Raw genomic sequence first — 21129 nt, forward strand, 5'->3', positions numbered from 1 at the left:
AAAATCTAGAATCGGCTTTCTATTTCGCAACAAAGCCTCCTTTACTCACGCCGCCAAACTTACCCTAGTAAAACTGACTGGTATATATACAGCAGGTATATCTCACTGGTCATACTTTGCTACTATGGCCTATTTATTGCCTTACCTCCTCACGCCATTTGCACACACTGTATATAGACTTTCTTTTTTTCTATTGTGTTATTGACTGTACGCTTGTTTATTCCATGTGTAACTCTGTGTTGTTGTTTGTGTCGCACTGCTTTGCTTTATCTTGGCCAGGTCGCAGTTGTAAATGAGAACTTGTTCTTAACTAGCTTACCTGGTTAAATAAAGGTGAAATAAAAAATAAAAAAATTGGCTAAATAAAACTGATAGACCGCAATTTACCCTAATAAAACTCACTATCCTACCGATCCTCAACTTATATATCTCACTTGTCACCCCCAAAGCCAATTCCTCCTTTGTCCGCCTCTACTTCCAGTTCTCTGCTGCCAATGACTATTTATTTATTTATTTAGCTCCTTTGCACCCCAGTATTTCTACTTTGCACATTCATCTACTGTCAAATCTACCATTCCAGTGTTTTAATTGCTATATTGTATTTACTTCGCCACCATGGCCTATTTATTGCCTTTACCTCCCTTATCTCACCTCATTTGCTCACATTGTATATACTTATTTATCTACTCTATTATTGACTGTATGTTTGTTTTACTCCATGTGTAACTCTGTGTTGTTATATGTGTCAAACTGCTTTGCTTTATCTTGGCCAGGTCGCAGTTGTAAATGAGAACTTGTTCTCAACTTGCCTACCTGGTTAAATAAAGGTGAAATAAAAAATAAAAAATCTGAAAATGTCAATACCTTACTTTGAAAAGGGGGAAAAACTGTGTATCGCTCTATATTTAGATGAAGATTGATTATATTAACACTACTGTTAACTGTTGGGTTATTGCTATCATGCGGTGCCTTTCCTGTCCCCAGGAAATATCACTTCTTATTTAGTGTATAGTAACACTCAGTTGTATCTATTTTACCATGTTTCATGTTGTTAGTATGTATTTCCCACTCATACATTTACACCTTGTTAGGCTAAATTATATATACAAAAAAAATCGAAATGTTAAACTATGTTTGATAGAGCAGTTAAAATCCTGTTCAAGTGTTTACCATTATGCTAGCTGAATCTTGGTCACTCACGGAGCTATGGCTAATTTAATCTCCAAATGTCCACCTGTTAAGACCTTTTTCGGCTAGAATATACATATTATTTTTAATGATATATTTTCCCCCTTAAAATTAAGAGGTCCAAAAGGCACTGCTGTGTATGTGTTGTAGATTTTTCAGATTGGACCATAGAAATCGGATTAGGGATTTTTGTGATTGAATAGAATTCATCCCGCGCCAGGTGGCAGAGGAACCTCTCTAAAATTGCCAATAGATGGCAGCAAATTCTAACTGTAGCTTGATACAGCCAGAGACAGCTTCATAATAATGTTTTGTATTTACTCCAACCTTAATATATGCTCAAATTAAGGACATTCGTTAGATGGATAATTCCATATAATATTAATTTCTCCCACATTTTTCACCATCTGTGGTTCTCGAAACTGCGACTTCCTCAAACTTTGAAAAGTCGCACCTCCCCTTTTCAGTAGCTGTACAAAAGCTAAGAGACCGGAAGGCATCCGAAAGTTAGACGTCGCTGCTTCATGAAATGGCTGGGAAAATAAAGAAGTTTTACGACTTTTCAGCTAAATTGCTGTCTGGAGATTTGCTACATTTCTCCTCCCTAAAGGATAAAGTTGTGCTTATTGAAAATGTGGCGTCACTCTGAGGAACAACAACCAGGGACTACACTCAGATGAACGAGCTCCATTCGCAGTATTCCGAAAAGGGGCTCGTGGTTCTTGGGGTGCCCTGCAACCAGTTTGGCCATCAGGTAGGCATTCACTTATTTTTCTATATGAATTTCAATTTCAATATTGCAGATTATTCAGTTTTATCTTTGAAATGTGGTGGTCAAGTAGTGGTCAACTCTCGGACTTCGAGCCCAAATGTAGTTTGGCGCAGTTGTTGCAACATTGTAGATTGGTAATAACAACAATTGTTAAACTCTTGTCTGTAATACTTTTGGGACTCATCATTGAGACATTCTTAGTTTTTTCCCCCATGTTGTTAACATGCTTAAATTAAGATCATTTCTGAAACAGATTTATTGTTTATTGATTCTGATTCTGTATAAACAGGAAAATTGTAAGAATGATGAGATCCTGAGGTCCCTGAAGTATATCCGTCCAGGAAATGGCTTTGAGCCCAAATTTCCACTTTTTGAGAAGATGGATGTGAATGGGAAGGATGCCCACCCCTTGTTTGTGTATCTCAAGGATAAATTGCCATTCCCCTCCGATGACTCCATGGCCCTCATGAGCGACCCCAAGTTCATCATGTGGAGCCCTGTCTGCAGGAATGACATCTCCTGGAACTTTGAAAAGTTCCTGGTCAGTCTTGATGGAGATCCTTACAAGCGCTACAGCAGAAGGTTCCCGACCAGTGACATTGAGGCAGATATTAAGGAGCTACTCAATGTGAAATAAACCGTCCAGGCAGAGCTCTCACAGGGGTACAGTGGTGGTGGTGATAAGGATGTAGAGGGCCACAGGGACAACACAGAATGTCTTCACTCTCCTGTTAATCAGCAGTCACACATTTTCTTAATCACAATCACAATATCCCTTCACCAGTACCAACGGCTTTTGCTACTAGCATCTGCCTCTGTAGGAATACGCCTGCTGCATTATTTTCAATTAGCTTTGCTCTCCTGTGCAAGATACTCTTGTTTTTTTAGACTCTTTACTGAATGAAGACATTCCTTAAAACCTTTTTTGTGGGGGGAGTTTCTGATAAAGATGTAAAGTCCTGAATCTAACAGTAGTGTATTACTCATGTATAGCAAAGACCAGTCAGTGGGAAAATAAATGTAATAAAAACGTGTTTTTATTGGTTTTCATTTCCTTTAACTTTATGTAATTCTACATTTGAGGAGTAATAACAGTCACTTGAGGAGTGATAACAGGTTGATATTAAAATACAATCAAAGTTACGGTTTTACAACAGCAATGTTCTATAGATTGTTACAATCAAATCGTTTTAATATTGGTTATAAATACTAAAAACTGAATTTATGGTGTATAAAAAACAGAAACTACAGTAACTTGAACAAATGAAATATGACAGCCTAGATGTCTCTACAAAATAAAGTAGAGATGGATACATAAAAAAACTGCAAGTTTGCTGCTGAATAATTCACTTCTCGGATTGTTTTATGTACTGTAAAGTGAGCCCAGATTTAATCCTAATTTCAGACAGGTTTGTCTTGAAAATCTTTCCTGAGGTGTTTTTATCAACAGAAACCTATGTCACGATGCTCTGTGTACAGATAACTGGCTGAATGAGGGCCTTTGTCATTGAGTACAGACGTCATTGTAATAAACAGAAAGATCATACTCCCTTTCCATCTGCAACACAATCTCTAACATGCAGTGGTCCTCCTCTGAACTGGACACATCTCCATTGCTGCTGCTTCTGTCCTCTACTAAGCTGTCTGAACTGTGTTCCTCTGGTGATAGAAACTCCTTGTCTACGTCCTGATTCCCACACACACGGTGCAGCTCATTCTCAAACTCCAGTTTAGCCACTAGGTCCTCCAGAGTCTGGATAGCTGAAGTCCCTTTGCAGGGGACACAATGCAAGCTTTGAGTGGTTGATGTTTGTCATCTTCTTTATGTGATAGCTTTGTGTCTTTAAACTAGTACAAGGGCTGATCTTAAACATTCATTTTGTTTAACATTGAAATGTGGCAAAATGAAAAATATACCACCAGCGTGTGAACATCACAAATTGTGTTTTAATACTAATCTTTAATATATTAGTGTTTTAATACTAGTCTTTAATAATTAGTGTTTTAATACTAACCTAAAACTTCAAGTAGATCTTTAGGGAATGGAGCTTCGGATTTTCTTGACAGTGCAAAGCCCTCCCTTTTATGCCTTGACTTCTCTTGCCTTTTGAATGACAAAATTACAAATTAACTCAAAATAACATTGTTATAGTATAGCCTATTGTAATTAAGTCTGTTTGCTTTTTATGTATCCATAATCTATACCTGACAAGTGGTTCCTCAAATTGTAGTTTTGTTTGTGAGTGACTGAGTGAGTCCTTGCTGGACTTATCAAGAGAAGAAGGTGTAGAGATCTCTAGTGCTGTAATATCCTCCATTGCACGGTCCAAGGCATCAGTTAGCCCTTGTCCTTGTTTACACTGTTTCAGGCTTGTTGGAGAGACTAATGCTGTACAAATTAAATGGTTATGGTAGAATAGTGGCTGATATCCCATAGCATCCGCTGGAAGTGCATCAGCAGTTGTCCTATTTTAAAGTCAGTCACTGACATAGTGAATTATTATATATATATTTGAATTTAACCTTTATTAACTAGGTAAGTCAGTTAAGAACAAATTCTTATTTGCAATGACGGCCTACACCGGCCAAACCCGGACGACGCTGGGCCAAATGTGCGCCGCCCTATGGGACTCCCAATCACGGCCAGTTGTGATACAGCCTGGATTGCAATTAGCCCATGTCAACTAACATTTTATAGTTTGCTAGGTGAGTTAGTCGAACCAGCTATCTAAACCTTGTAGTAATTATGGCCGAATTACTGACCAGGCACTCAAGGCACGTGCCTAGGGGCCCTGACCTCCAGGGGGCCCCCATTGATTTTGTTAGTCACTTTCACTCAGATATCTGTAGTAGAATGTGTAGAATATCAGGAAATTAGCTTTAAAACTGCTAAATGTTTTCTCCATCCCAATTTAAAATGTGTAGAATTGCAGGAAAATAGCTTTAAAGATTTAGATGTTTCTCTCCACTGCCACTTAAATGGTTGGGGGTGGGGCCCCCCAAAAAATGCTTGAAACAGCCCTGAGTGGATGACCCATGTTTCTGGGCATATTGACCCTGACCCCCTTGACATTTGATAAGGCAAGTTTCTTAGCAATTTTTTATTGATTATAGAAGTATAAAAATTGTCATTGTTGGTATGCCTAAAGCTTCAAGCTAATAGCAACAAAAAAACATAGCTAAACTAGCTAACTTTGTATTTCAGCACCATGGAACAGCGATCGGGTGTTAGCTAGCTAGCCTATATATATTGTGTCAAGCGATCTGAAATAACAAGTTCGGTAATAACATTAGCTCTTGTGTGTGGTGCGGGTTAGTGCTTGCTGGCCTCACCATTTTCGCTGATTTTGCTTGCTTGTTAGATAACTCTGATTGATTGTAAAAGTTAACTAGCTAACTTGCTAAACAAGGTAAACTTCTGAAGATCTTGACTTGGAATCTGCAACCGCCATCAGCGTCTCGTGACTAAGTAGCCAGTTGGACGTGTTGAATGTGGCTCGTGAGTTAGCTGATTATGAACATGTAAGCTCTTTCGTGGGAGTTTATGTTGCTGGAAAGGTTTCTGAAGTTTAAATTTTAAAATGGGTAAGGGTTATGGTTACGGTTAGGGTATGGACATCCCAAGTATCCCGGATAGCTCTGACCATGCGATCAACCCCCCCGATGACAGCATTTGGCGCACCCTACTAGACAGCGGAAGTATTGAGTTTAGCAAACTCGTAAAGATGTCCGGCCAGGATGACCCAGTTCAAAGAGAAATTCATCAGGATTGGGCAAATCGCGAGTATATAGAAGTGATCACGAGTAGCATCAAGAAGATTGCCGATTTCCTAAATTCATTTGGTAAGCTTTACCCAAGGCATTCCTTCCTGCTTTCGTCCAGTGGTTCGCTCGTTAGCTAGCTAGCTAGCTAAACAAGCAATCGACCACTCCTAGTTAACGTTAGCTAGCTAACGAATACTTGCTAGCTAGCTTGGACTACGTACTTGTAATGGTAACAGTATTTGATAGCTGGCCAGCGTGTAATGTTGTTACTGTCTTGTGAGCTTATCATGACCCGAGAGAGCATAGCCCTAGTGCAGTCCATTGATGGTTGTTTATCTAGCCCGCATACGACACTAGCTTTAGGTAGCAGTGGTTGTTGCACAACAATTGCCAGTGGTATTATGAATGTCCTGGTCCCAGATATAATCTACATGCCTTCTTTAGCCAACTCTAATTTGGCATGCCAAGTAGTGTCTAAGGAGTTGGTTACACATTGCATACAGAGATCTGGGATCAGGTTAATGCTATATTGTTATACATTTGTTTTTACTATTGTCTGGCATCACACAATCCATATGTTTGAATTGAGTGTCGTGTGGATTATGCTATGACCTCGAGGTTATATTTACTGTAGTGATCTACCTAAAATGAACTTGATCCTAATAGCTTAATAATAATGATAGGGCCAAACCAATCTAAGCCAACCTACTCGGCTGGCATGGCTACGCATCCATCACAGCTGCTGGAGCCGTGCTGGAAAGGACAATGTGAAATGAATAAGAACAAAACATCAAGTGAATTTTCATGTACATTTATTTTCCAGATATGTCCTGTCGGTCCCGGTTAGCCACTCTTAATGAGAAGCTAACTGCCTTGGAGCGGAGGATTGAATACATTGAGGCAAGGGTAAGTGGTTTTGAAATATGCACATGATGGTATGAAGTTATAAAATACTGGTACAGAAAGAAATCTCAGTTGGAACATCTGAAATTCATTATGTATCTGTTTCTCACTCCCAAGGTTACTAAAGGTGAAACCCTGACCTAGACCTCTGGATGACTGCTGAAACATGAATACACCACTTTTCCTAATTTTCTGTTAATTATTTTATACGTACTTACTGTATAGTTTACATTTGGCTTTGCTTAAACATCAGACTTTTACCATGGTTACTCCATGGATATCAGCCTGAAAGAAGTCGCTGTTAAAAAGATGCAATATTCTCTACAAAGCAGAATGTTTACTAAAATGATATTTACACTTACTCTACCAGTTGTACATGCTGTTGGTCCTTTTGGCAGTAGGTGGAGATAGGGTATCCACCGGAAATTGTTGTTTACCTGACTTTTTGTGGCGCCAGTAGGTTCTGTCGCTTGTGTTTTCAATCTATTGACACATTGCATGTGATAAATAAAATACAAACGATATACACATTAGCGTACTGAAGGTCGGGTTGATAACACTTACCTGTGGATATTTTGTATCAGATTACCTCTGACATAGGGATAAAATTTGTGGGCAACAGGTAAAGTAAGCTGAAATTAAGTTTGTTCAACATTCTGACTTGTAATGGGACTGTTTAGGAATGCTGAGCCTACATATTAGTGACAAGTGTGTACGTATTTCACTGATTCTACGAAGAGGCTACATTTGGCTCAATTTGTTTTGGACCTTTTTTTGTTTGATTCTGAACATATACCTGACTATTTTGTGTGTTAACAGTTTTAAACTCCATACTAAATTCATGAAGGCTATTTCATCCATTTTTGATAGTTCAAGCATTGAGTATTATGTGCACTCAATGGTAGAGTGGAGAAGGACAAGCTTATCACTCAAGAAATCACTGTACAACTGCATTCTTGCTTTGTTTATCTTGCCAAGTGAATGTCTAAGCATACATCCACCTGTGTTTGAAACATTTGTACAGTTGATTTACCTGCTGTGAATCATGAATGACAAAATCAAGGTTTTGAGAGGCTTATGTACCCAAGTGCCAAGTTGACACTGTTGCTATTTGTGTGTATTTATTAATCTTCTATTACTATCTCATGGTCATGTTTGTACAGTACATAGTGACAATTGTTTTATGGCAAAAAATAAAGAAACTAACATTGAAAGTGCAGCTATGTGTCATTTTCTCCAGACAAAAAGTTTGTGTAGTAAAGATTATTCATTCTCACACTCACAAGCTCCCGATGTTGCTTTTCATTAAATGTTATAGACCTGTGTGAAATGTTTCAGGCCTGTGGAAACCCGACAGGACAGGCTACACCTTGCTTCGTACGAAGGCACCGCTCTCCCTTGAAAAAACTTCGTTACCCAACATGCATCGTTGTTTTCCACGTTCCCGCCCTAAGCATTTTGGGAAGGAGAAAGTGTTGACGAGTCAAACAACCATTTTCCCTTTGAAATGTGCAAGTGCTTGAATTGTTTTCAAACATATTTGTATACTATTTTAAAGCTTGTTTAAACTGGTGAGTTAAAATGCTTCTGTATAGTTGTACTCATATGCGTTACTATTTGTGTTCTTAACCTAGGTACCAGCTAGCTCAAGGCAAGAGTATCAATCAGCTAACGTTAGCTTGAAGCGTACGTCATTGTGTCTCCATCTTGCCTCTGCTTTTACCAGACAAGCCAGCTATCTAGCTAACTAGGTTGTATTTACATGCTGGAATAATAATACAATTTTTTTTTCTTGTCCCCCAATTCCACACATCTCCACCCTTTGATAGTCGTGACAACCATTGAAATGGGACGGTGAGTTTCAATATGCATTCAAATATTGTAGGTACCGTAGTGTCTCGCTAACGGTTAGCTAGCTAGCTAACGTTAACAAGTGACTTTTTTTGTTTCACCTTTTATTTAACTAGGCAAGTCAGTTTAAAACCAATTCTTATTTTACAATGACGGCCTACCCCGGACAAACCCTCCCCTAAACCGGACAAAGCTGGGCCAGTTGTGCCCCGCCCTATGGGTCTCCCGATCACCGTCGGTTGTGATACAGCCCGGGATCGAACCTACTAAGTTAGCAAACTTACAACTACACTTGCAATAATATTTCGATCAAAGTCATTTAGCTTGCTGATTTTGGCTTATTTATTGTTTACCATTCCATGCTTTGCTAGCACGAACACGTAAGCAACTCTCCCTCCTACTAAACTGGCTAGGGCGTTAGGCAGCGCATCATCAGTGACATTCACAGTATGAGAAGGCACAACCCGGTCTCAGTATTTCGTATTTAGTCTGAGACCAGACTGGAATGCAGTGGTTTGTTGGACAACCCTCTTGACTAAATCCACATACAACAATTTCAGCTTGAAGAATAAATCAGAATTGGGAGGATTACATTGCTAACTGTAAATAAAAGTACTTGGAAGTTATCTTGACCAATATACAATTGCATTGGAACCCATTCTTTATTCCTTGAGTGTGTCAAATTGCAATCTGCTTTTAACTGTGTGTGCCTGACTGTGTGCACAGGTTGAGTCGCACAGAGCGTAGCGGCAGATACGGTGGCAACGATCTGGGCCGAGGTGAGTCAGAGTGGCGTGAGAGGGGAGAGCAGGACATGCGCCGATGGGGCGAAGAGAGACACAGCGAACGCTACGATGGAGGAGAACGCCGGGGGAGTAGAGGCAGTCCAGAGGTATGTGTTCTGAGTCAGACACCCAGTGACATGACTTGTAATGGGAGTACATCCAAAACCAATCTCATTGACTACTAGTAGATTCCACTGATAAGGGGCCGGTATCAACGATGGCCTGCTGGCCCGGGCCAGTGAATCTCGTCTGTCCTGACCGGGCCAGTAACTTTTCGGCACATTTTTGCTTTCCGGTTCAACATTTACCTTTAGTGTCGCGTTCTACCATTGAAAGGCATTAAAGACTACAAGTGGAAAATTCATGCAATTTGAACAATTTGATTGGTTGTTCATTCTAACACCACCATGCTCCAGCGAGTCACAACTTTCCAAGCAGTACATGAGTTGATCCCTTCACACGTGAGCTGTCCAGAGGAAAAAGAAGTGCCCATCAATCTACTCGCTGAGCTTATTTATTTTAGGGGAACGTGATTTACGAAAGTAAACCTTCAATAGTGAACATACTAACAAAATGCTGGCTACTGTTGGTAGTCTGCAAAAAGAAGCTACAAAAAAAACAACTAGTTTTGGCTAGCCTACTGTATCATCTGCATCATTCAAATTCAGTTGCACTTCTCCACTCGGATGAAGAATGACCATTGGTGAATTTATCAGCAGACAGCGGTCTGATTTGATGTGTAGCTTCTTTTCTTTTTCTCCAGTAAAATGCAAGATTAACTTCAAGCAAAGCATGACGAAATATAGCTGGCTATGTTTTCTTCTAGGAAAAACATGAATGTACCTTGCTTTTTCATTGTTAGCTCATTTACTTGTGACTGCTAGTGAAATAGTGTTGCACTTCTGTTGTCATCTGATGAAAATGAAGCCCTTTTCTGTGTATGTTTTGCTTTAATGTTTTTTATGTGAAGGAAAACTACACTACTATATATACAAAAGTATGTGTATAAAATCGAGCACACAGCCATGCAAACTCTAAAGACAAACATTGGCAGTAGAATGGCCTTAATGAAGAGCTCAGTGACTTTCAACGTGCCACCGTCATAGGATGCCACCTTTCCAACAAGTCAGTTCGTCAAATTTCTGCCCTGCTAGAGCTGCCCCGGGCAACTGTAAGTGCTGTTATTGTGAAGTGGAAACGTATAGGAGCAACAACGCCTCAGCCGCAAAGAGGTAGGCCATGTTTTTCATGGTTTGGGCAAGGACCCTTACTTCCAATGAAGGGGAATCTTAACGCATCAGCATACAATGCCATTCTAGACAATTCTATGCTTCCAACTTTGTGGCAACAGTTTTAGCGAAGGCCTTTTCCTGTTTCCTGACTATTCCCCCGCGCACTAAGCAAGGTCCATACAGGAATGGTTTGTTGAGATCGGTGTGGAAGAACTTGACTGGCCTGCACAAAGGCCTCACCTCAACCCCATCGAATACCTTTGGGATGAATTGGAAGGCCGACCCTGAGCCAGCCCTAATAGCCCAACATCAGCGCCCGACCTCACTAATGCTCTTGTGGCTGAATGGAAGCAAGTCCTCACAGCATTGTTCAAACATCTAGTGTTGCCTTATTATCTATCCTGATGCCTAGTCACTTTATCCTGCCTTCATGTACATATCTACCTCAAATACCTTATTATTATCATCTATCCTGATGCCTAGTCACTTTACCCTGCTTTCATTTACATATCTCCCTCAAATACCTCATACACCTACCTGCACATTGTTCTGGTTCTCCCTGTATATAGCTCCATTCTTGTATATTTTATTCCTCACGTTGTATTTGGGGCATGTGACATACAATTTGATTTGAATATATATATATAAATAATAAATAATACACAGAAATCACATTTTTGACTGCACTGCCCCTTTTATATTATAATAACCAGATGTAGCCCATTTAATAGCTGAGTATGGTGAGAAGGCATGTCAACCTATAGGCCCTGCATGAACCCAATGATTTTAAGAACTACACAATGTCCTAGCCAGTACAAATTCTGTTCTGGACAGTAGGTTTTGGGCTATTTGGGATAGTGAGAACAAAAGTTAGCATTTGGTCCATGCTGATGCACACTGTTTTATCCACTCCAGCAGAGAGACAGGAAGCGACGGAACAGCGATAGATCTGAAGACTGTTACCATTCTGATGGAGACTACCCTGAGCAGGAATACAGGGAGGAGCCAGGGGAGGAGAAGGAGAGTAAGACCATCATGCTCCGGGGCCTGTCTCTTCACATTACAGAGGGAGATGTAAGTTTCTCTGCTTTAGACTCACCAGCTGTCTGTCATGGGGTTTGGTTGGCTGCCATTTTCTCTGCGAAGAAGGGGTGGCACTACTGTATAGCCTACTCTGCAAAGAGTAGGCTATACAGTGAAACGAAAGGAGACATTAGTAACTGTATGTATAATGTCAAGTGAAACGTGTTCCAGAACGTAAGGCTATGGATTTAATGTATGTCCTTCTCTTGCCGTCCAGATCCGAGCTGCCCTGGACCAGCTGGAGGGACCCCATCCAATAGATGTCCGTCTGATGAAAAAAAGGACAGGTGAGACCCAGGCGTTCCACGCAGCCCCCCTCCCCCACACTATATTTGACTACAGGGCCAATCTGCTTCAGTTGACTTCAGTTTTGCCATAGCAACATAAAAATCGGAAATTGTTAAGAATTAATGTCAAGCAAGGAAACAATATTTTATTTTCTCTTAAGATGTGGAGCGAAAGGTAAGAAAGGCAATCAGCCAACCAAGCTGAAACAAACTGATCATAGCGGCACACTGAGTATGTATGGGCCAGTGTCATCCTGCAGCATTTCTTGCTATGGCAAAACCCAAAAGGAAGGGCCCACTGTTTGCCGTACTGGCCCCTGAAGCAGTTTGTGACAGAGTTTGAATGTTGTGCCCATGGACTCTGACTAACACTCCTCCCGTCTATATTTGAATGCTGTCTCTAGGTATAAGCCGAGGTTTCGTCTTCGTGGAGTTTTATCACTTGCAAGATGCTACCCGATGGATGGAGACCAATCAGGTTGCTTCACAATCGCCAAGTCTAGTTTTTGTTTTTTACCTTGGGGTTCTGAAAAAAGACAACCAAATGGCAACCAAAGTGATTTGAATAAGAACTGAGGTTTTGAAGGAAATTTGGATTTTTAGTTGGAGAATACAATATTGGAATCTGAATATGGTATCCAGAAAGACTGCATGGTTTTAGAGGTTTATTTAGCCTTTCACTGATCCTAATTCCATCTCAGCCCCCCCCCCCCCCCCCCCCCCAATATTTTCACGGTGTAAGACTAAGTTAAGACATTCAATGTCAAGAAAATTAAGCCATGTAGCCTAATTTATCGGAAATTTAACTTAAAACACTTGATTTTCAAACCAACTTTGAGATTGTAGTACCTTGCAATCTGGCTGGTAAGAGTTTCCTGATTTAAAAAAAAATTGGCCTAAGGCCATCGGGGGAACAAATGGTGAATTTTTACTCCTTATAGCCCAGTGACCTCTCCAAATTTAAGCACTTTTTTCCCCCTTTTGATTTCTTTGATTTATGCTGTGCTGCTTAGCAAATTCATTTTCATCCAATGTCTGTTGTGGGAAGCTTATACTTGGTTCTTGGAAAGCTGATAAGTCTTTCTCATGTTAACATTATACACACTGCTCCGGCTCAGTCTGGACACTCGGGTCCCAAACACCTTAAGAACCCTCTGTACACAAGCTCACATACACATCTTTCCATCTGTCTTTGACACAAACTCCAACCGGGGGTCCCTTTCCCCTTCCCTCCCTGCCAGCACTGCTTGTTCTTTGGTTGCAGCTAGAGTGAGACCTGTGCCTGCCAGGAAGCTTGAAATGACCAACATTTTGAACCTCCTCTTGCAGAAACTCCTGGTCATCCAAGGCAAGAGTGTGGCCATGCACTACAGCATCCCGCGACACAAGTTTGAAGACTGGCTCTGCAACACTGTAAGTTTCTTCTGTGGCTTGACTCCATGTCCAACCCTGCTGCCCACGCTATATTTACCTTCCACTCCTATCTGAAATGCTGTAGTGACAACGTTAGGCCCTCAATTGTTAGTTACCTTATAGTCCAGAATGAGCTCCTGCCGAATGAGTTTGAGCACGTCGTTAGTTATAGGGATCCCTGATTTCATTAGTTGCCAGGGTGAGCATTTGGCTCAGGTAAGTACCGTATGCTGCACCGCTGTTAGTTTGCTATTCATCTGAGGCAGCAGTGTCCTGGACATAAGTAGCTGTATTATCAATAAAAATGATGTGACCGGTTGCTTGCAGTGCGGCCTGTACAATTTCCGGAGGAGGCTGAAGTGCTTCAGGTGTGGAGCAGCTAAAGCTGGTAAGTAGTTCCTGAACCAGGAAGCCACTGCCTGCACCCATCTGGATGGCCTGAGACAATGTTCAGGCAAGAGGGGCTGCGCACAGGACCAGTACAGAATACTGATATATCTATACTTTAGAAATGCCAACCCTATTAACACGACTGTCATCATGGCCCCATAAACACTGACCAATCATATTCCTTAGTATTGTGAACAAAACAGATTTAGCTGAAAACGTACGTGAGAATTGACTGGCGAGGATGTCAAATCCCTGTGGAGCGGATTTTTTTTCTTTCTAACTCATGTCCTGGACTCTGTCATGGGTACTGAGGGTGAGGGGATGCTAATGCCCTGCTCTCATTCTGTCTGCCTCAACAGAGGGTGAGACCACCACCACTGGAGTCACAGAGACCCAGCAGAGTGGAGACTACTACGGCGACAGTGAGTACCTCTCCACAGATGGGCAGCCCACAGACACACACCCATAATGTCCTGTCAGATGTCATGGGGGAGGGGGGTTTGAGGAGAGCCAGTGAGAGACTTTAGACTGTATGTGTTCATGTCCTCTCCAGCAATCATCCTGAGGAACATAGCCCCTTTGACCACGGTGGAGGCCATCCTGACAGCCCTGGCCCCCTACGCCAACCTGTCACCCAGCAACATCCGTCTCATTAAGGACAAACAGACGGGCCAGAACAGAGGCTTCACCTTTGTACAGCTCTCCTCCCCTCTGGTACGCCATCCTTTAAGCAGACGTCTCCACATATACACATGATATGGTCTTTGATTTGAGTTTCTCTACAGAACATCCTCTAACTTCATTGATGTCCCTTATGATTATGAATGGCCTTATTGCTCGACTGGTGCTTCTCATCTTTGGCATGATTTAGTGAAATCTGTATAAATGTTTCTGTAAAATAGTCTTAAGTGCTTTGTTTTTTTTCCTGCGTCACAGGAGGCATCTCAGCTCCTAACCATCCTACAAGGACTACAGCCTCCTCTCAAGCTGGATGGAAAGACCATTGGTGTGGACTATGCCAAGAGTGCCAGGAAGTGAGTGTCCTGTTACAGATGTCAGTGGTTTTCAGTAAATGATGTCCTCAGAGGGCGTAGTGATGGCAGCGTCTCTCTAATCTCGACTCTCCTCTCTTCAGGGATCTCTTGCTCCCAGACGGTAACCGGATCAGTGCCTTCTCTGTGGCCAGCACAGCCATCGCTGCTGCCCAGTGGTCCTCCAGCCAGGTAACCCACACACCGCTCACATTCAGCTGTGTTTTTTTGTTTTGCCACACACATACTAAGAAGCGGTGTGTTCCTTCCAAGCCTCAGCAGGGTGCTGAAGGACATCTGTCAGAGTACAGCTACCTAGAGGAGGGCTACGCTCCCTACACGCAGGTATGATGATCGGCGGTGAGGTTACCCCAGTCTGGAAATCCCTGGGGTGTATTGCAGATGCTCCAATGTGACTGACTGACTGACTGACTTCCTTTCTGTGTTGCTAGGACTACCAAGCCTACTACCAGCAGGCAGCAGGAGACCCTTCCCAGGGGAACGGAATACTGGGAGGTAAGAGGAAACGTACAGTCTGCAATTCATTCTGTGTCGATGCCTTTACAGATACTTTCCCTGTAGAGAGGTCAGTAAGGCAGGGCTGTCCTTTTGTCAGCTCTGTTGTACAGTGCTTTTACAGAACCCTTAGCTGCTTTACTAATTAGTGATAAAGAGGGTAAGGGGTGTTGGAATCCCAGGTGGTGGTGTCAGTGTTCTACGTCAGTACGCTGTTGACACTACTTGTACTGTGAAGGATGTAGGAAGCATTATGAAAATCATAGACATGTATGGTAAGGCATCAGGTGCTAAAGTTAATATAGAGAAGACTGAAATAATGTTTGTCTGATATCAATGCAAATAAGTGTGAGATTCCATTTAAGGTAGCAAAGGATTTTATGAAGGTGTTGGGAGTAAACATTGGTGTAGAGGAGAAAGAGGCAAAATATATAACTTGGACTGGGATCCTTAATAACGTCAAGCAAACGCTGAATTTCTGGAAAAATATAAAACTAAAGTTAAAAGGTAAAGTAATTGTAGCAAATGCTTTGGTATTATCTAAGTATGTGTATGTTTTGAGAGTTCTAGACATGCCAGAGTTCTAAATGAAACTAATAATGTAGTGTCTAATTTTAATATGGGATGGTAAAGGAGTTAATAGCCTTCTGATTTGAGAAGGTCCAACTGCTATCTGTTTCCAACAGAGGTGTTGGTAATAGCATGTTATAAAGCCTGGGAGTCTTGTATTGACAGCGGCTCCAGGTGTCCCAGCAGCTACAGGAGTGGTGATCTCACAGGGTGCACAGGTCTACCAACCCAACCTCATCAGTCACACTGCCACACAAGTAAGTCCTATGTATTTAACCTATGAGCCTGTCACTACACACAGCCTTATTTACTGCACTACTCACAATGTGCTCGCTGTAAAGATTCCCACAATTACAAATTGCTTCTTTGCAGGCGCTGCAATTGGCCCAGCACCTGGAAGCAAAACAGACCGGAATTCACTCGGCAGCTGCGACCATGACAGCAACAGTTTCCACAGCCACAGCGACACTCTCTGGACTGGCCACTGACACAGGTTAGAGCCTCACTCGCCTATCTGTCTGACTGACACTGCAGGTTCCAGTGCAGAATGGAAAGCAATAGAACACTTGTGGAATGCTTTCAGATTTAAAATGATGTACTCTGTTCAAGCCAGGTGTTTGACTCTTTTAATATTCCATACTCTGTCTTCATCCTCAGCTGTACCTGATACCTCTACCTACCAGTATGACGAATCCTCTGGCTTCTACTTTGACCCTCAAACCGGCCTCTACTACGACCCAAATACCCATGTTAGTACCCACACACCAATCTGTGTTTTCTCTTGCTGTTCTGCATTGTTCCACAATGCCGTCTGAGTTGTGTGAAGACGTGGTCTGTGGATGTATGTGTTTTGATAGTTGTCGTTTCTCCTTTCCTTCAGTACTACTACAACTCCCAGACGCAGCAGTACCTCTACTGGGACAGTGAGAAGCAGACGTACATCCCTGCCTCAGCCGCCGACCAAACTGAGCAGAGTGCGAATGCATCAGCAGCAGCTAGCAACGAGGCTAAGGAATCCAAGGAGAGGAAACAAGAAAAGCCCAAGAGCAAGACGGCTCAGCAGGTAGGCAGAGGACACTGAGATCACCTCGGATATGAAGACAGCATAACTTTAGATTTGTGATAATTGTGTGTAGTTTGTTCAAGTGTATTTGTCTAAGAGGGGGCAATTGGTTCTGCAGCAGAGGAGCACACAAGACTTAACACCCATTAAATACACATGGATTACAGTGATACACAATGATACTGCTGAATACCGTGGTTGGTGTGTCTGATTGAGTTGTTCTGGTTGGCCTTTCAGATCGCTAAGGACATGGAGCGCTGGGCAAAGAGTCTGAACAAGCAGAAGGAGAACTTTAAGAGCAGCTTCCAGCCCGTCAGCCAGGAGGAGAGGAAAGAGGCCGCAGCCGCCGACGCAGGCTTCACACTCTTTGAGAAGAAGGTAGCCATTTTGTCTATCCATGATAGTTTGAATCCTTTAGAAAACCCATCCAGGAAATCTTAACATTGACGAGGTGGACTGAGTTGTGGTGTGACTTTGCAGCAGGCTGGAAGCTTGGAAATGCTGATGTCAGAAGCAGTGCAGCGCCCTGAGGAGCAGGCCCCAACCAACTCAGCCAAGGTAAGATATTGTTACTAGCCTCCAATGTATGAGCTGCAATTTTACAGTACATTTTCCAGTCTGGTATGGTAGCTACCTAGTTAATGTACAACCATCTGGTTGTCCTTCTCCAGGTTGGCCTGGTGGCAGCCTACAGTGGAGACAGTGACCCAGAGGAAGGGGGTGCAGCAGAGCCGGAGCACAGTGGTGGTGAGCAGGACCAGCTGACAGACTGGAAGAAGATGGCGTGCCTGCTGTGTAGGAGACAGTTCCCCAATAAGGACGGCCTGGTGCGCCACCAGCAGCTCTCAGACCTCCATAAGGTACTTATCACTGACTCGAAGGAAGAACTCCACAATAGTCCACTTTCTCAACTGTTATGAAAAGCTAATATGGGAAAGCAAGAGCTTGAAATGTATGAATGAAGTGTAAAGGTCTTGAACTTATTTGTCTTCTTATCCCAGCAAAACCTGGAGGTCCACCGCAGATCTAAGCTGAGTGAGGCTGAGCTGGAGGAGCAGGAGAGGAGAGAGACCGAGGTAACGGCTCAGACATGGAGACGATGCTGCTCTAACTGTTTTTAGTTGGAGTTCAGTTAATAGAAACCCTGTTATCAGGTTGGTTTCTACATTCATTCTCACTCTGTGTCTCTTTCTTGCTCTCGGTCTGTGAACAGATGAAGTACAGGGACCGGGCTGCGGAGAGGAGAGAAAAATACGGCATTCCTGAACCCCCAGCACCCAAGAAGAAGAAATTCACAACACAGCCAGCACCAGTCATGTTAGTGCTAGTGTTAAGCCGTGCACATACTTCTTAAGCCTTGTTCACACTGGAGGTTTGAAGTGACTCAAATCCATATTCTGATATTCCAAGACACATTTCAAACCACCTTCATAGGTTGTTTGAAATCAGATACAAATTTGATTCCTAGCCAATGGTCAGATCTGATATATTTGCCCTCAAGTGGTTTCTAAACAGTTATTTTGAATATGTTTGCTTGCTAGCTATTCTGACAGTTTGACAAGAACCATGTGAATGTGCTAAACAGCTAGTTAACTGCTGTGGCTAACCAAAAAGGACTCATTTTGAAAGTTGGTTAATCTTATCCTTTGAGGCGTTGTTCTTCCACTATGATTTTGAACATTCAAAGCAACTGGGAAACCTCTATGGCAGGCATCGTCAGCCTTAACGTGCTACATAACTTCTGACTGATAGGAAGCACGAGCACCACCACCAGTCAGCCTACACCACTGCGCACACACCCATCGTTACTATGACAACTAGCATGGCCATGTCAACAAATTACTGCTGTCTTAACAAACACACCTGATTTGGTCGCTTGTAACTTGCTGTTTGGACAGTCAGTATTCCAAAACAGATTTGAAAAACAAAACTGTTTTGAACATTAAGGTCTGCAGTGGGAACAAGGCATACGTTGACTCAGGAACCTACATTGATGTTCTGTGACATGAGATTGGGTAATAATGATTGTCGTGTCATTTCCCCCTCTGCAGTAACTATGAACAACCCACCAAGGACGGTCTGAACAGTGACAACATAGGGAACAAGATGCTGCAGGCCATGGGATGGCAGGAGGGCAGAGGTCTGGGCCGTAACCAGCAGGGCATCACTGCACCTATTGAGGTGAATTTCGTCCAGTTAAACCAGTAATAGTGCTGCTTCAACCCAACAGCTAAACATAAGGAAACTGTTAAGGTGTCTTTCATATACAACAAGCCTGTTAAGTTTGCTGTATAAAAGCAGAGCCGTGGTAGAGGTAACATTCCCCGGCACGTCACATATACAACTTCCCACTGGAGACTAGGGTTCAATGTCTTTCTCTCCACCTAATTTCCTTACTGTCTGAATGTGTTTAAACACCTAAGCAATATATTTGAAAATAAGTATATAAAGATGGCTAGAGATTTTTTTATTTAATATTCCAATGATTCCAGTGTCATATTGCTTTACTGATCACAGGCCTGCTGTCATCTCTACAGGCTCAGCTGAGGGCAAAGGGAGCTGGTCTTGGAACCAAAGGCAGCAGCTACGGCCTGTCTGCCTCTGACACATACAAAGACGCTGTCCGCAAAGCCATGTTTGCCCGCTTCACTGAAATTGAGTGATTTGCCCTATCCACCTGCCTCCTAAGAATGGACACATCCTTCTGGACCTGGGTCCAGATTCACAAAACACTTCTTATGCAAAAATTTAAGAAGCTTCTTAAGAAAAGAAAAAAAGAAGTTCGCAACTGCAATTCCTCAACAATATCTTAAGATTTTATGATTTTCTTACTATCTTCTCGAATATCTTCTCGAGGTGTTTGTTGCTAAGCAACCGTGTTAACTAGCAATGCCAATCACGTTACCGTATTTCTTACTGGGATTACTATTCTAAAACATGTTTGTGGATTTAAATAATCAGTACTGATACTTTCCGATGGAGTTTGTGTGAATTAAACATGTTCAATTGCTTTTTCTCTCACTGCCCTGAGTTTAAGACAAGGGTTTAGCTATCTTGGAATTAACATTTCCATGAATTTTATTTTCAAGAATCTAATTTCTTAACTTTTTGCTTCAAGAGAAGCATAAGAAATGTTCCCAGAACCTTTTTTGAGGAGTAGCATCTTTGCTTAACTTAAGTCTATAGTTAAGGAAAAAATGGCAGTTAAGAAGAAATTTCTTCATAAGAAGAGTTTGTGAATCTGGTCCTATGTTCCCTTCCTTTCTGTGTGGGGCCATCACCATCATCCATGGCTATCCTAACATCCTTCCCTACAGTCATCCATTAAAAGACACCTTGAGATGAGCTGAAGGGATTGTAATGGCGGCATGGAGAAGATGACAGGCTCGATAAGGGGATTGGAGGGAGAATTATGTTTACTGTACTCATTAGTCTAGCAGGGAAGAGAGGCATGAAGAAAGGACTGGTCTTTATTGGAGAAAGTGTAAAACTATGAATTATGTAATTTGTGTATATATACGCCCAGTACATTATTTCCTTCTGTAAGAATGAAGATATAGACATGTTTTTCTCCTTTTGTTGTGGCAATAGTATTTAAATTATTGTACAGTCTGTATGATATGCATTCTCATTTTGTATAGAAAATATTAAATAAGATTGATCACTCAATTCGTGTGGAACAGTTGTTTGTAAGTGATGCGCGTAGCTCTCCAGGTATAGTGCAATGACTAAGTGACTCTGGATAAGTATGCTAAATTACTCAAATGTAAATGTACACAAGATAAACTTTGAATCCTCAACATTTGATTTAAACCTAAAATAAATGTTCTGCAGATGCAGTCCACCCCCCCCCCTCCTTTCCTCTTACCACAGGCATGGCCATTCTAACAAACTGAAGCTAGAGAATGCTGAACTACCTGCCACCAATTTTCCACCAGGACCTACCTGGTGACTCACTACCAGGTAATGGTGTTCCTCTCCTCCCTGGTGACTCACTACCAGGTAATGGTGTTCCTCTCCTCTCTGGTGACTCACTACCAGGTAATGGTGTTCCTCTCCTCCCTGGTGACTCACTACCAGGTAATGGTGTTCCTCTCCTCCCTGGTGACTCACTACCAGGTAATGGCGTTCCTCTCCTCCCTGGTGACTCACTACCAGGTAATGGTGTTCCTCTCCTCCCTGGTGACTCACTACCAGGTAATGGCGTTCCTCTCCTCCCTGGTGACTCACTACCAGGTAATGGCGTTCCTCTCCTCCCTGGTGACTCACTACCAGGTAAT

At 42.2% G+C, this 21129-nt stretch overlaps 2 protein-coding genes, 1 long non-coding RNA gene and 1 pseudogene across 3 annotated transcripts; 3 read left to right on the top strand and 1 right to left on the bottom strand.

The window, feature by feature from the left end:
- Positions 1-1648: 1648 nt before the first annotated feature.
- Positions 1649-2991, top strand: LOC115207449 (glutathione peroxidase 2-like; annotated as a pseudogene).
- On the bottom strand, positions 2980-5403 carry LOC115207451 (uncharacterized). The gene is made up of 4 exons (XR_003881014.1): positions 5294-5403; positions 4166-4349; positions 3976-4064; positions 2980-3730 (listed from the first exon to the last, which is right to left on the bottom strand). It is a non-coding gene; the product is annotated as an uncharacterized LOC115207451 (long non-coding RNA).
- A 29-nt stretch (positions 5404-5432) lies between these two features.
- On the top strand, positions 5433-7842 carry LOC115207450 (probable protein BRICK1). The gene is made up of 3 exons (XM_029774522.1): positions 5433-5803; positions 6549-6631; positions 6746-7842. Exons 1-3 carry the CDS (start codon positions 5572-5574, stop codon positions 6770-6772), a joined length of 342 nt encoding a protein of 113 aa, XP_029630382.1. The 5' UTR covers positions 5433-5571; the 3' UTR covers positions 6773-7842.
- Positions 7843-8065: 223 nt separating this feature from the next.
- LOC115207448 (RNA-binding protein 5-B) lies at positions 8066-20518 on the top strand. Its single transcript, XM_029774521.1, has 25 exons — positions 8066-8199; positions 8458-8482; positions 9206-9371; positions 11412-11570; positions 11797-11866; positions 12271-12344; positions 13196-13279; positions 13607-13667; positions 14029-14091; positions 14223-14383; positions 14606-14703; positions 14805-14892; positions 14974-15045; positions 15153-15216; positions 15952-16043; positions 16159-16279; positions 16444-16535; positions 16667-16849; positions 17087-17227; positions 17330-17407; positions 17521-17709; positions 17851-17925; positions 18063-18166; positions 18901-19030; positions 19387-20518. Exons 2-25 carry the CDS (start codon positions 8475-8477, stop codon positions 19510-19512), a joined length of 2499 nt encoding a protein of 832 aa, XP_029630381.1. The 5' UTR covers positions 8066-8199; positions 8458-8474; the 3' UTR covers positions 19513-20518.
- Positions 20519-21129: the final 611 nt, after the last annotated feature.

Source organism: Salmo trutta, chromosome 14, assembly GCF_901001165.1.
Source record: "Salmo trutta chromosome 14, fSalTru1.1, whole genome shotgun sequence".
NCBI classification, from domain to species: domain Eukaryota; kingdom Metazoa; phylum Chordata; class Actinopteri; order Salmoniformes; family Salmonidae; genus Salmo; species Salmo trutta.

Bases quoted from the DNA above. Each gene is read 5' to 3' on its own strand.
- LOC115207450 (XM_029774522.1), top strand. From the start codon at position 5,572: ATGGACATCCCAAGTATCCCGGATAGCTCTGACCATGCGATCAACCCC. The intron at 5,804-6,548 runs GTAAGCTTTACC...TTTATTTTCCAG, and splicing joins CGATTTCCTAAATTCATTTG to ATATGTCCTGTCGGTCCCGG. The intron at 6,632-6,745 runs GTAAGTGGTTTT...CTCACTCCCAAG, and splicing joins TTGAATACATTGAGGCAAGG to GTTACTAAAGGTGAAACCCT.
- LOC115207448 (XM_029774521.1), top strand. The intron at 15,046-15,152 runs GTATGATGATCG...CTGTGTTGCTAG, and splicing joins GCTACGCTCCCTACACGCAG to GACTACCAAGCCTACTACCA. The intron at 15,217-15,951 runs GTAAGAGGAAAC...TTGTATTGACAG, and splicing joins GGGGAACGGAATACTGGGAG to CGGCTCCAGGTGTCCCAGCA.